The sequence below is a fragment of the Osmerus eperlanus genome, chromosome 10, assembly GCF_963692335.1.
Source record: "Osmerus eperlanus chromosome 10, fOsmEpe2.1, whole genome shotgun sequence".
In the NCBI taxonomy this organism is placed as follows: domain Eukaryota; kingdom Metazoa; phylum Chordata; class Actinopteri; order Osmeriformes; family Osmeridae; genus Osmerus; species Osmerus eperlanus.
In genome coordinates, this window is record NC_085027.1 from 3654258 (window position 1) to 3668914 (window position 14657).

At 48.9% G+C, this 14657-nt stretch overlaps 1 protein-coding gene across 3 annotated transcripts in view; it reads right to left on the reverse strand.

Annotated features, from left to right (window-relative positions):
• Positions 1 to 2076: 2076 nt before the first annotated feature.
• Positions 2077 to 14657, reverse strand: part of myo5aa (myosin VAa) — a 32215-nt gene continuing 19634 nt past the window's right edge. Inside the window, exons 21-42 of one of the 3 annotated variants that reach the window (XM_062472033.1) lie at positions 13903 to 14142; positions 13541 to 13789; positions 12786 to 12879; positions 12427 to 12575; positions 12233 to 12346; positions 11975 to 12109; positions 11810 to 11866; positions 11361 to 11588; positions 10450 to 10550; positions 10193 to 10249; positions 9070 to 9150; positions 7953 to 8151; positions 7564 to 7632; positions 6677 to 6770; positions 6286 to 6435; positions 5998 to 6152; positions 5741 to 5830; positions 5499 to 5649; positions 5019 to 5301; positions 4534 to 4708; positions 4354 to 4434; positions 2077 to 4216 (exon numbers count right to left, since the gene is read on the reverse strand). In XM_062472033.1, coding sequence (XP_062328017.1) covers positions 4064 to 4216; positions 4354 to 4434; positions 4534 to 4708; positions 5019 to 5301; positions 5499 to 5649; positions 5741 to 5830; positions 5998 to 6152; positions 6286 to 6435; positions 6677 to 6770; positions 7564 to 7632; positions 7953 to 8151; positions 9070 to 9150; positions 10193 to 10249; positions 10450 to 10550; positions 11361 to 11588; positions 11810 to 11866; positions 11975 to 12109; positions 12233 to 12346; positions 12427 to 12575; positions 12786 to 12879; positions 13541 to 13789; positions 13903 to 14142 — 3105 coding nt within the window. In that variant the 3' untranslated portion in view covers positions 2077 to 4063. The remainder of the gene's footprint in view (positions 4217 to 4353; positions 4435 to 4533; positions 4709 to 5018; positions 5302 to 5498; positions 5650 to 5740; positions 5831 to 5997; positions 6153 to 6285; positions 6436 to 6676; positions 6771 to 7563; positions 7633 to 7952; positions 8152 to 9069; positions 9151 to 10192; positions 10250 to 10449; positions 10551 to 11360; positions 11589 to 11809; positions 11867 to 11974; positions 12110 to 12232; positions 12347 to 12426; positions 12576 to 12785; positions 12880 to 13540; positions 13790 to 13902; positions 14143 to 14657) is intronic. The other 2 variants (XM_062472034.1, XM_062472035.1) reach the window with 2 other exon arrangements.

The following is a 14657-nucleotide window of genomic DNA, read 5'->3' on the forward strand; positions in this document are numbered from 1 at the left end:
CTTTCACAAGAGGATGAGGGATAGGGGTCAGAAGGGTTCAAATGTATGTAAACTCAAAAAAACCCAAGATGGAACAACAAACAACGGCATGTAAACATGTTAGACTGAACTGACACGTTATAGGTCTGAGTGTGTTCATGTGTGGTGACAGGACTGGCTTCAAGTTCGTCAGTTGTACCTCCTCTCATCCTCCCTCCGTCAATGTTCTGAGATTCTAGGCACCACTGAATTTGGTTGAATTGATTTTATGGATGTGACACACACAAAAGAGGCCTGGAGATGTTATTAAGTAGTCCATTTGACTATGTCATTACGAAATAGTTTTTTGATCTCTCCGATATGTGCCGATTACATCTTGGTCCATTCGGACATGCAGAACTGGAGAGACAAGGCCTCAGATCATCGAGACAGGAAGCCTGGGCTAGATGGCTGCTCTGATATTGTGCGTTGAAAGATTGTATCTCTTCATGGCACATGTATCTCAGGCTGGTTCTCATGAAGGTGCCATTGTGAAGTCGGTAAAATAAAGAACTACACATAAATCAATCATTGGTTTATTTAGATTCCATTAATGTCCACTGGTGTGGTGCAGAGCCACTTCATACTAAAATAATCCCCTAAAGGCATTGGCTACTGCAGGTAGGCAATAACTAATACTTAATGGTCCTACAATAATCTTAAACAAACATTGAAAGGTTACATGGAGTGACAGCATGGAACCTGGATGAAAACATACTCTTTATTTAGATGTGCACATACATTTAGATACCAAACTGGGCCCCCTATTCTTGGGAAATGGTCATATCCTCATGGATCCTCAATGGTCTTCACTCCATCCCCACTCACATACAAAACCAAACTTGACCCAAGTGACAGTGCTGAATTCCTTTATTTGTCGTTTACAGATATTACAATTTCAACTTATTCCAAGTTTCTTAAGGGTGAACACATTCACTAAGCACAGCTACCAGGAACTACAAACAGTCCAGTTATTCATGTACACATGGGGTCAGAAAAGAGGAGGGGAAAGGGTGTCAGGTTTGATGATGTCATTGTCAGAATAATTCCAACATTTCAGTACGGCGTGATAAATGTTTGCGTTTTCAAAGCCACCCGAATCTACAGCTTGACACTTAAGTGACAACTTCTGAGTATCATACACCAACTCTTAAAAGAGGAAATCGCGCAAATATAATTATCCGACTAAAAATAGGCCATGAGCAGTCAGACCATGAATGAGATACTGGAACACAGAACAGTCTGATTGTATGAATGGTGGTGCTGGTGATGGACAATATGACAGTCTCCAGGAATGTGTCTAATTAACACAAGTTACTGAGTGAATTGAGAGATGAGATTCTGTCAAGAGCTCAAACACAGCAGGGGAGTGTGGTAGGGTTATGTGGAGCTGTGGAAGAACCCAAAGCTAGGGTTACAGGACTCATGAGTTAAGCTGAAGAACTGGATATTCAATATGGCTGATTGGCATTTATTTGACTTCTGTGTTATTTAAAAAGTGCTTTTTGACAGACGGCGGATAAACAATGAATCAACTCTTGACACCTTATCAAAACACAAATTAGTTTAAAAAAAACAAGAACAAATTTAAAGTGGTTCCAACATATATACTGCACATACACTGTAAACAGAAACAATGTCAGATAATCTTACTGTGCGAATGTCAAACAGATAAGGCTTTGTCTAAAAAGATAACTGACAATAAAATCTAATGTCTTTTAAACATTCATATGGGTAAGCGTCAGTATTCCATTGTTATTCAGGTGTTTTCCCAGTCTATGTATGACCTTCAGTATATCTCTACACAGTCAATACTTATTATCCTTATGATGCTAAATCTAACAAAAAGACAAATTCCCAAATACTGTACAGTCATGTGGACCCAATGCTAATGATATGTTTACAGATCATGATTGCACCACAAAATAATTCAAGAAAAGGACTTTATTTCTACATCACTGATGATACATTTTCATTAGCGTGTACCTCCATGAGAGAATGGTTTAGTCATGGTCAAAGGTTGACACTGGTTAAGGTTGACAGGCAAATAAGGTTCAATTTGAAGTAGTAGGCCAAAAGATTCCAGGGTTCATTTTGATGGCACAGGAGGAGCAAGCCAATGGAACGAAGAGGCAACTCAACGCAAAATATTTGACGATCAGGTTTTTGCACTTTGTTACAGGAGACCCAAGGTACTGGGTAACGTCCTGTACATTTAATATCACATCTTACTAAACTGATGCATCTTTAAAAACTGTTCCAGTTCACAGCCGACAACCCACACATTTGGCTGACAGCCCTATTAAGCCATGTAGCAGTAAAGCTGAGCCCATGCATGGAAGAGAATGACAGCACTACATGCTAGTTAAAAAATTCTCGTTTTCGATTTTTTCCTGTATTATGGTCGGGGATAATAAAAGGGCCCAATGTTGCCACCTCTCTGCTAGTACAGGGGTGAGCATAGTTAGACCAGGGCATTGGTCCAGAAGATGGGATTTCGCTTCTGGAGGAGAAATGAAAGTGATATTCTACAGCCTGGCAGGAGCAAGGGCAGCGCTGCTCAGTGACACATGAATCAGCAGTACTTGTATCCTCCACTTCACAAAAAAATCTTAATACTGAAATAAATAATTACACACTTATCGTAAACTTGTCCAGAGTTCAGCAGGGAGGATATTGTGGAAAGAACAGGATGTATCCAGTGTGCCTCTGTGCAGTTAGACCCCTACGATACAGCAGGTTTAACACAGCAGTAGGCTGAGTGTGTGTGTATGTGTATATCAGTGTGTGACAGCAGAGTTTGAATGAGATCTCGGAGGGAGTAGGTGACTGACTGGGGGGGGGGGGGAGGGTTTGCAGGACATGTCTGGCTAGTCCTGAAAAGCTAGAAGTTAGGTTATACCTGCACTTGGAAGCTAGTCCGCCGATTAAATCTGTGCTAAAAAGACTAGCAGTTCTACCTGGGCTAATCTGTGCTAGATTTGGAGCTCTTGGCGAGGCAGGTTATACATGACAAAAAGCTACTTGAGTTAAAACACGACACATTCACAAATAAACATCTACTTTGAAAAAACTACGGTAGCGTTCATGAAATAATCCTACATCTGGTATTGACAGAAATATTATATAACAGCACTAGTCTAATTGTCTATACATCCTGTCTGTCCCACTGAATTTGACTTCAATAACAGTATTGTTGCTGTAACTGTCTCCCCAATTGTGATTACTCTTGTTGTGATGTGCTGGTTTGTCTGTTTGTTGTTGTGATTTGGTGCGTCTATATAGTTCTGTCTATCATGTTATTACCTTTGTTTCATTTGAATTCTCAATCACTGTCCCCATGAGAGGATTTTTGTCTCTTGCCAGGCCTTCTTGAAAATAAGAACAGGTTCTTACTTGACTTGCCAGTTAAAATAAAATCCCTAATATGAGCTCATATTCACTCATTTTAGACATCCATGTCTTCTGCAAAGAAACTCCAGTTTTCCTTAAAGGAGGGGAAGAAAAGATGCAATAAATAAAATATAATAGCGTGATATATATATTCATATTTATATGTATTTATATATGTATAAGTAGTATGGTACAGACAATGGGGTTCTGTCTTGGCTTGATTGTTCAGAGTGAGAGAAGAGAACATGACAATAGAGGAGAACTGAAGCTCACCCTATGGGCAGAGACTTGACTTCAGCGAGTTACATTCCTATTGGAGAACCGGACTGCTAGAACACTCACAACTACCGAGAACCGAGGGGAGAGGCCGAGGCCCAGGGTGTCTGGGCTAAAGGAAAGGGAATGTGGGATAACTGGGAGGTGTGTGTGTGTGGGGGAGGAGGCCACTGGGGGATGTACTGTACAGGACATGTTGGATAGTTTCTGCATTCTCTCTGAGGACTGTGGGCTCTTTTTACACGCAGATGATAGGAGATGACACGTCGGCGCGTGACAATAGGACTCACGGCAGAGTGTGTGTGTGTGTGTGTGTGTGAGTGAAGGTTTGAACATGAACGCAGGTGTGACTGTGTGTGTGTGTGTGTGCCCGGGTCTAGACGCGAGTGAGGAAGCTGAGGTTGAGAGAGCTGGGGATCTGGATGGTCTCCAGCGCCAGAGAAGAAGGGTTGAAGGGGAAGGTGACAGGGTAGATCATCTTAGTGTCCATCAACAGCTGGGGCGTCTCACAGCGGTCCCGCAAACGAGTCTAGTGAGAGGAGATGGAGGACAGCATTTATGACACATTACGGTAGGAGGAGATGGAGGAGTATAGACAGTATAAATATCACATCACGCACACATGTTCACAGATATATCAAACCAAGTCATGGCAGTACAGGGTACCTGTATGGTGCGTATGAATGTAACCGACACCCTCTCCTCAAACTCGTTGACCGGAGTGTACAAGTTCAGGACCTTCACAATCTGAGAGAAACACACAAATAAAAGAGGTCAGGGTTCTATCGCCTGTAGGAAGACACCCCCTGTGTCTGGCACCAGGTGTCTGATTGGCCGCTGCCTCACCTGGGCGGTGGAGAGGGCGAGGCACATGGAGCAGATGGCCTCGGCGTCCTCGTCTGTCTTCTTCTTGACCTGCAGCAGCTGTGCCGCCTGGATCAGAGGCTCCAGGGTCTCCTTGGCGCCGCACACCATCAGGGACTTGTCTCTCAGCCACTCCTCCAGCTGGCTCACGTTGTACCTGGACACACACACACACGCACACGCACAACGTTATGTACGCACATAAAAACACACTCTTACAATAACCATCCACCTCATCCACCCTGACATCTAGCCACCTACACCCACCCAACCCACCTACACCCACCCAACCCCACCCACACCTACCTAACCCTTCCACAACCACCCCATCCATCCATATCCACACCCACCCACCTACACACCTACCTAACCCATCCACATCCACCCATATCCACACCCACCTATCCCATCAACACCTACCTAACCCTTCCACATCCATCCACCCACCTATCCCCATCCACACCCACCTGATCTGCATGCCCTTGCTCCAGGAGCACATGTCCTTGCGCAGCAGCAGGTTGTTGAGGGTGACGGCTCCTATGATGTAGAACTGCTGCTTGACCACCTGCTTGATGAGCTCCGGGTCAGTGCCGTGCTGGCACATGATGGAGTGGAAGGCGCTGAGCTGCCGCAGGATGGAGTCCAGGGTGTAGGTGCCCTCGTCCGCGATGCTGGACGTGCGCTTGCGGAGGCCTGTGGGCTTGACCCCCGACACGCCCTGGATGGTCTCGTGTTCCAGCATGCCAGAGACTGTTGGGGGGGGCGGGGGGGGGGGGGGGGGGTCAAACGCATGCACAACATGAGAAAAAGTGCTCAAAAACACACACACACACACTAGGAAGTAGAGAGAAATGATTTCACTTCTCTTTACTAACTAGGAAGTAGAGATACATCAACATACACATACTAGGTAGTGTAATAAAGCTACAACACACACACACACACACCGATCATGGGCTGGAGGATGTTCTCCATGCACTTGATGAGCTGCTGGTAGATCTGGATGGCCAGGTCACTAAGAACCTGCCGGTACTCTGCCAGGTCAAAGTTGGACAGACAGTGCTCGTTCTGCTTCGAGGAGTTGTGCTTCATAAATGACTGGAGAAACACACAAGACAGAGACACGAGGCAGGTTAGAACAGAGGCGGGGTGAGAGGGAAAGTCGGCGTGCGTTTGGAGCGTGTCTCACATCATCCCCGCTGTACTGTTTCAGACAGTGGAGAAAGCGGCAGGTGTTGGACAACCAGAAAGAGACGGTCTCGAAGTCATCCCCCCGTTTCTGCAAGGAAAGAGAAATGGGTTGAGTTTTCAAACGTACCCATTTCAATAAAAGACCTACGAGTGACTCTTCATTATATCAATGGGGAGTCGCTGACCTTACCCACACTCTCTCTCCCTCACACACACACACACACACACACCCTCCCCTTTGTGTACGGGACGCACCTTGAGGATCTTCTTGATGCTGTTGATGGTGGAGGTGAGCAGCGTTCGGACCTTCTGGTCGTCGTTGACGTAGTCGGCGTGCCTCAGACACATGAACAGGATGTAGGCCGGCAGGCCCGGGATCAGGTTCACGGCCACACCACGGGGCTTGAGCTCTGGCCAGCGGAGAGAGGAGGGAGAGGGGGAGTCAGCCTGGGAACAGCCCTGGGGGGAGGGGGGGGGGGTCTGGGCTGGGGGGAGGGGGGGGGGGTCTGGGCTGGGCTGGGGGGAGCAGGATGGGTTACTGACCCAGTATGAGGTTCTTGACCAGTTTGAGCTCGTCCTCCTTCTTGTACTCCAGCATGCCCTGGAAGTCCTTCTCCCTGCGAGGGATGTTCACCGGGCGGATCGGCTCGTCCACCATCTGACCTGGGGACACCTGGCCCTCGATCTGACCCGCTGTGGACACGGACACACACACACACACATTTGTGATTAAGATTTTATTCATCCCCAGGTGAGGAAATGTGGATCACCCCTGCTGTAACAGGTTGCACTCCAAGACGGTGCCAACACACAATGCCCGCCAACACGCACACACACACACACACACACACTTCCCTGGGCTCCACTCAACCAGAATATCCTGCACAAACACACCCGCACAAACACACCCGCACAAACACACTTAGCGTCTTACCGCCCATCTCCCCAATCTTCTTGGAGAAGACCTTGAGCTGTTTCTTGAGTTTGCGGATGGTTTTATCCTGCTTCTCCAGCTGTTCCATCAGATCCTAAAGGGGGAGGAGGATGAGAGACAGACAGGAAGTACAAAGAGGTGAGGGAAGCAGTGGATCCTGGTTTTCCACACAGTGTGCTTTTGGGAGCAGACAGAAAGCTCAGATCATAGAGGACTGACGCCCCCCAGTGGCAGAGAACAACACAACAACACCATCTGATACAGCTCGTGAAAGCCAGAAAAGATTTGGTGATGGAGACAAAGTATGTTCCCTGCATCTAGTCCCAGTATTGCCTCAATGGGCTGGACAGCCCCTCCTGCTCTGGAGGAGCGCCCAATGCTACCCTCACATACTCAGGAGAATCATTTTGGGCATGTGGCCTGCTTGGGTCTATAGAGTACTGTAAATATTATTTATTATTTTTTTAGAAGTCATTATAAGTAGTCAGCTGAGCACTTTCTTCGTTCTTAGCTATTATTCTTGGTATTTATTTATGTTTTTATTGGTAAATGTGTATTTCTCTGTAAACTATGTCTCCATCATTCGGTGCCTTCAGAAAGAAGGGGTCTGATTAAAAGAAGAGGGGTGCTGATTTGCTGCTGTTTATTAGACGGAAGTGAGGGGTGCAGTTTGTCAGCTGGGGCTTAGGAAAAGGGTGTTCATCCACTGTGGGTTAGAACAGGAAACACTGCTGTGGGGAGTTAAGAGATCAGATTAAACACTGCTCTGTGAAGCGCGCACACACACACACACACACACCAGCCTGTGTTAGTGGTCACACACGTGTGCAAGGACACAACACATCTCTCTTTGACACACACACACACGCAGTGCCTTATCTACATACAACCATCCGTCGTAAAATGATGACCCGGGCCTCGCGATACTCTGTGGGGTCGTCTGTCTTCAGCACGTCCTGACAGGTGACATCCACACAGATGAGTGTGTGACACAGGATGGACACACACACACACACACACTCATACACACACTGTACAGAACCAAAGCACACTCAAATGGTGTGCCTACCAATTCTTTGGCAGGATGTCTTCCAGGCGAGCCAAATTGTCATTGGTGTATAAAGTGTGATCTCACGCTGTGGGTGTGATTCCAAGTGTGAGCGTTTCTATGTGGGGGAAAAGGCCCGTGATCATGGTGGGTTTCCTTCAGTGTGAGCCTTCCTGTGGGGTGAGCGGTTCTCTGTGGGATGTGGGCTCGGATGAGAGAGGGACGTACCAGGTTCTCGTTGGTGAGGCGCGTGATCTCGTGCTGGAGGCTGGCCTCGATGCGGGCCTCCGGGGGCAGCTGGAGGTTCTGGGCCAGGAGCTGCTGCTGCCGGTTGTTCTCCTCCTTCACGCTCTGCAGCTCGCCGCGCAACACCTCCACCTCGTTGTCATAGCTACGCCGCTGCGACTGCAGCTGGGACTCCAGCAACCTGAGGCAGGGGGGAGGGGTGGTGGTGAGGGTGAGGTTGCAAGTGTGCAAGGGGACAGGTGTGTGTGAATGAATGATGGTGAAAAGGGTCGTCGAGGGAACACAAGATGAAAAAGAGAGGGAGAGAGAAAGGAGACAAATCAGCACCGGGGGTGAGGCGATCCCGGGGCACAGCAGGCAAGGACTCTCACGACCGCAGTTGTCCGTTCTCGGCGGCATGCTGTCAGCCGGTGACACACAGCCCAGCTCCAGAAGACAGCCCTGCCTCCCCAGCCCTGCCTCCCCAGCCCTGCCTCCCCAGCCCTGCCTCCCCAGCCCTGCCTCCCCAGCCCAGCCCTGCCTCCCCAGCCCTGCCTCCCCAGCCCTGCCTCCCCAGCCCTGCCTCCCCAGCCCTGCCTCCCCAGCCCAGCCCTGCCTTCCCAGCCCTGCCTCCCCAGCCCTGCCTCCCCAGCCCTGCCTCCCCAGCCCTGCCTTCCCCTGGGCTGCGAGTCAACGGCCCCCCTCTCTCCTCTGTGCCTCCTCAGAACGAGGTCCACAGGGGCTTCAGCCCTGCCCCAGGAGGACAGGTGCATGTACATGCTGCATGTTGTTGACACACTTTCAGCTGTTTTAGTGGGTGATGGAGGCAGAGAGGAGAGCAAGCAGAGATACAGTGACCTGTAGACTTCACATACAGTATGCAAGTCAAGCAGATCACCGTCTAGGACGTACATATATTCCTACACACACACACCGACTACCTGGAGCGTGTTAGTAGACAAGTGAGTACTACTAGGACGAGGGAGAGAAGAGGGAGGGGGAGGTTAGTGAGAGAGGGAGAGGGGGGAGGAAGAGGGACTGGTAGTCCCAGAGACCCAAGTCACCCCTGCAACCTGGCATACACATGCTCGCACAGAGCCCTTCGGAAAACACGGACAACCTGTTGGTCTCCTTTAACCCTTCATAAACCAGCCAGAGCTCTCCGTCCTCATTCAGCCTATGGAAGTCTGGAGTGGGGGATCTGAGCAACACACAGGAACAGACAGAAAAAAGAACAAAAGAAAAAGAAAAAAAGGCAACATAAAGAGGGGGATGGGGGGGGGGGGGGACACAAGATGGTGTGTACAGAGGTGTGTGTGTGTGTGTGTGAGTGTGTGTGTGTGTGAGGAAAAGGTTCTTACAATGTGAGTGCTGTTCAGACTATGGATGGGTACGAAAGCAACCCAGTGCTGCTTCGATGTGTGGCTGTGTTTTTGAGCATGTGCAGCTGCTATGCAGACCACTGTGTACCTGTAAGAAGCACCTGTATGGACTCTGTATTGATTCTAATGTGCACAGCTTAGTGTCAAGGTGTGGATGGACGACACATGGATGATTTGACAACATAGATATTCAAAGCAAAAGTTGACATAATAGCGGGGAACATCCAAGTCACTTGGAGGAAAGGAACACAAAAAGGAACACAAATGATGCATGCAGGATTCATGCCAAGTCATTCCATAAGGCTGATTGGCTGCACCCTCCCCGTATCGTGACATCACTTCCTGTACCGCTGACAGTGTGGGTCCATGCTGCTGCCATGCGGCGAGGCTGTTTAACCCTTCCACAGCTCAGAGACCAGCACTCGACTCAGCTCTTAAACACAAGCATGCCCACCCAGATAACCCCAACAGCAGTCACAACCACCTGCTTGACTGACTCCCATTTCTTTGAAATTACATTATTTAATTCATGACACAATCTAAAGACATCATGTTCTGGAGGTAAACTATTCAATTTGGCATCAGTCACTGGACTGAAGAGTCCAGTGTCCCTACAAATGCACATAGTACTTGGCAGATCATTCCTCATGCTGTTAGAGCAAGCTAGCTTAGGTTACAGCTTAGCTTCATTACCATGCTAGTTAGATGAATGTCACTACATAGGCTGGCCTAGCTTAGCTTAATCACCTACATCAGCCTTCTCTATGGAAGACAAATTTGCCTCTGGTATCCCTCTTACAATTGGTCAGTGTGGCCATGCATGCTCTGCCCACGATGCATAGGCCACACCTGATTTGTTACCTGAGCTTACTCAGGAGCTCATTGGCTTCCAGCGGCATACGCAAGAACCTGGGTGATCTGCACAGAACAAACAGAGGGGTTCACAACTACACACACACACACACACACTTCCCAGAAATCCCAAACACACCTCCAAGAAATCACACACACACCTCCAAGAAAACACACAAACACACAAGCACCAGTGGAGTTGTGGATAGAGGAGAGGAGGAGAGAGGTTTAGACAGAGGAAGAAATGGAGAAACAGTGGTGAGTACCTGTTGGTGTCCTTGAGGCCTATGTAAGCCTGTTTGATTTCACCAGAGTCCTTCAACTTGGAAACATCCTCGACATGGTGTACAGGGTCTGTCATGGTCTCCTGAGGCACACACACACGTAAATACATGTATACATTTGTGATGAGCAATGATAAGGGCAGAGTACTTTCAGTATGTACTCTGTACTTCAGGACATCCTATTGTCATTATGCCTTGTTTGCACTTCTGTTTATAAGCCATTACGATTTGCACTTCTGGTTAGACTAACTGCTTTTTATTGGCTCTGTAATGTGCACAATGACAATAAAGTTTAATCTAATCTCATGTCAGAAGGTCACACTCTGGCATGAAGGCTAATGTTACATAACAGTGCCCCATCACCACAGGCGGCTACACACACAGCCGTAAAGGTCATCTACATCACAGCTCTTGCAGGTTGCCCCTCGCCACTGGTTATGATGTGGCCAGAGTGATTATTACCGTGACACTGCCCTCTACTGTTCAATGCACCTCATCAGCACCAATTGGTACAGACCATGTGTTAGAACAGGCTTACGGCCCAACTGGTTGGTACAGTACTACATGCAACACTAGACTGGTTAGTGGGGTCTTTCATTTTACTGGTTAGATGGCGAGACATAGATAGAAATGAAGAGAGATCTAAAATGAATAAACTATCATTTCCAAAGCATTCAGATAGTCATTCTCAGTACCTTCTCATCCTGAGGGGGGTGGGCATGTGTGAGGTGGAGGGGGGGGGGCAGGAGAGTTAGAAACACAGTTAGCACAGTAGACAGATCCAAGAACGGTACTTTATGTTAATATACACACAAAAACTGGCAAGAAGCGACCCCTCCTGTGCCCCAGGGAGGGAGGGGCCCCAGGGAGGGATGACCCAGACAGGCCCCTACCTTGTGCTGCATGGCCTCCTTCTGGCTGACCAGCTGGGAGCGGAGGATCAGCACCTCCTCCTTGCGCACGTCCAGCTCCTCGCAGGAGGAGTTCAGCTGGTCCAGGAGCACTTTGTAGGCCGGGGAGCCCGGGGCCCCCGTCCCTGCGCCTGCATTGCCCAGAAGGCTCTGCCTCATCTCTGCCAGGTTGTGCTTCAGCTTCTTGTTCTCAGACTCAAGCTCCTGGCGCTGGGGGAGGGAGGGGACAAACAAAATGGCTGCAGTCTAAATGGGAACATTGGTACCTCATGGAAGAGGTATCTCATTCCTCTTACCCACACTATGCATCCTACCTCTCACACACCCACACTAGGTTGACCAGATCTCTCCCACACTTTAGTACACTACTAGGTTACCTACCTTTCACCCACACTATTGGCACATGTGATCCCTAATTCAAATCGCTTTACCTTAAGAGACTCGTACTCCAGCTCTGCTCCGCGAGCCTTCTTATGCTCCACGTCATCCTGCCACACAGACAGGTGAGCTGTTATAGTAGAGGAGATGTATAGTAACGCAGTGGTGTATTAGTAATGTGGTAGTATTGCAGTGGTACAGTTGTAGTTTAGTAGTACCCTGGCTCTAGCCCGCTGGAACTGGTCCTCCTTGTTTTCCAGCTCGTTGCGAAGCGACTGTTTCTCCTGCTCCAACTCTGTCACGCGCTTCTGCAGCTTCAGAGTCAGAGACGTGTCCATGCCGCGGGTCACATCCTGCCAGAACAGGAAGCGATTCAAAAATTTACAAAAAAATAGTCATGTGTCTTGTGACCAGTCATAAGAATTTGGATATCACAAAGACGTTTCATGTCAAACTTTAGCCGGCCTGCCTCTTACCTCTGTAGCGCGGGAGCTTTCTTCTGATTCGGCGAACTCGGAGTTGTATGTGCACTCTGATTCGTTGCTGCTGTGTGTGGAATCTGTTCTCCTGTGGCCCGGCTTGGGGACATTCTAGAAGGAGAACAGGCTGTAAACAAACAGAACAGGCCCTGCTCCATCTGTACCTGAGCAGCTGTGTGTGTGTGTCTTACCACAGAGAGCGTGATCTCCTCTTTCAGGTCGTCGTATTTCTCTTCCAGGCGTAGGTGTTCCGTCAGAAGGTTCTGGTAGCGCGAGCGTTCCTCGTTCAGATCGCTCTCCAACTGCTGAGTCTCCTCTGCTAGAGCGCGAGTCATTTTCTCTAAAAGAGAGAAAGAGAGGGAAAGAGAGGGAAAGAGAGAGAAAAAGCGACAGAAAGTGAGGGTGGAAAAGGGAGCAGGTACGTTTTGAAATATCATATATTGTATCAATTTCATATCCTTTCAGTTCAAAAGCTAGCTGGCACATTATAACAGATGTGCACCTGCAAAGACACTTTAGGTTGATGTGATTGGTCTTTAGGACTGTGTACCTGTCATCTGCTGGCTCTGCTCCTTTAACATTCGGTTCAAGTCGTTCTTCTCGTTCTTCAGGAGTCCGTTCTGCTCCTTCAGCTCTGCTACCATCTACACACACACACACGTTTCGCTTACCATCAAGAAGCCCATTTATTTAACAGAACTACTGAATGACTGTCCTGCACACTACTGCCTCTATTCTACCTGACAGGTTTTTCTCAGACAGACACACAGCACTAGTCTACCTGCGCTCACCTGGCCCAGGGCCATGACTCAGCCCATCATGAACCCATCCTTCAGCAGACTCCACAGGGCCCTAAATCATGACATACAGCGTTTCCACAGGAGCAAACCTCCAATGAAATTCTCTCTCTCTCTCTGAGGGACACTATGGGAAACTTTTTCATTGGGGAGCGGAAAGGTGTCTTTCAGACTTACTAGAAATCCCTCACCTGTATTTAAATATCTAGATAGAATGGGAGGCAGAGGAAAGGAGAGAAGAGAGGAGCGGAGCGGCAAGGAGGAGCATTTAAAAGAAGAGCAGAAAAGAGGAGAGGCCAGGGGAGAAGAGGAGAGGAAAAGAGGAGAGGAAACGAGGAGAGAGACAAGGGGAGAAGAGGCGAGGCAAGGAAAGAGGAGAGGAGGGGAGAAGAGAGGATAAGAGGAGACAAGGGGAGAAGAGGCGAGGCAAGGAAAGAGGAGAGGAGAAGAGCAGTAAGGAAAGACACTGATAGGAGGAGAGAAGGGAGAGAAGGAGCAGAGGACGCACCTTCTCCATCTCGTCCCTGTATTTCTGGGCCCAGTCCTCGATGGTCTTCTTCTCCTTCTGGGTGGTGTGCAGCTCCTTCTTCAGCCTCTCCAGCTCCTCCAGCAGGGTGCTCACGCGGTTGGCGTTGTTCTTGGCCTCCTCCTCGGCGCCGCGCAGACGGGTCAACTCGGTACGCATGCGCTCGCTCTCCACCGCGTGGGAACTCTCCAGACTGTTCAGCCTCTCGCTGACCACACGGCTATCTTTGTTCTAAACCCAGAAAGACAGGAGTTGAGAAGATATGAAGCCCAAACTATAAAAAGAGACTCTGGTTCCAAAGAAGACACACACACACACATACGGACGACAGTGAGGGACGTCACCTGCTCGTCGATCTTCCTCTGCAGCTGCATGATCTTGTTCTCCATGCCGATGTTGAGCTTCTTGAAGTGCTCCACGGAGCGCGCCTCGATCTTGAGCTTCTTGAGCTGGCGCCTGGCCTTCATCCTCCTGGTGCAGCACTGCAGGTACACGATGGCACGCAGCGAACGCTTGTACCACTGTCTGGCCAGCCAGCCACGCACATGCTTCTGGATCAACAGGGCCTTGTGCTCCCGCAGTAACTAGAGAGACAGACACAGAGAGAGAGAGAGAGAGAGAGAGAGAGAGAGAGAGAGAGAGAGAGAGAGAGAGAGAGAGAGAGAGAGAGAGAGAGAGAGAGAGAGAGAGAGAGAGAGACAGAGAGAGAGACAGAGAGAGAGAGAGAGAGAGAACGAGAGATGGAGCAAGAGAAAATAAGAGAGGCAGAAAGACAGCGAGAGAAAACAGAGAGAGAGTTTAAGGTGAGTTCTATGGAACAAATGTCTATCGAATGAGCAAACCTTTCTGTTGGGCTGCATCCTGAGACTATCCTCTAACAGACAAGGACTCAATCAAAGCAGTGAGAGAGACAGAAAGATCTAGATAGAGAGAGAGACGAGGGGAAAGAGAGAGAAACAGGACTAGGAGTGTTAAAAGGTCAGCTGTATGCGTCCATCAAAAGGGTCCCACTTCTGACAGCACCACATCCGCAGTGCTCACGCTGGACATCCACAGGTAACTCTAACCCTCACCCAGTCACGTGTGTGTGTGTGTGTGT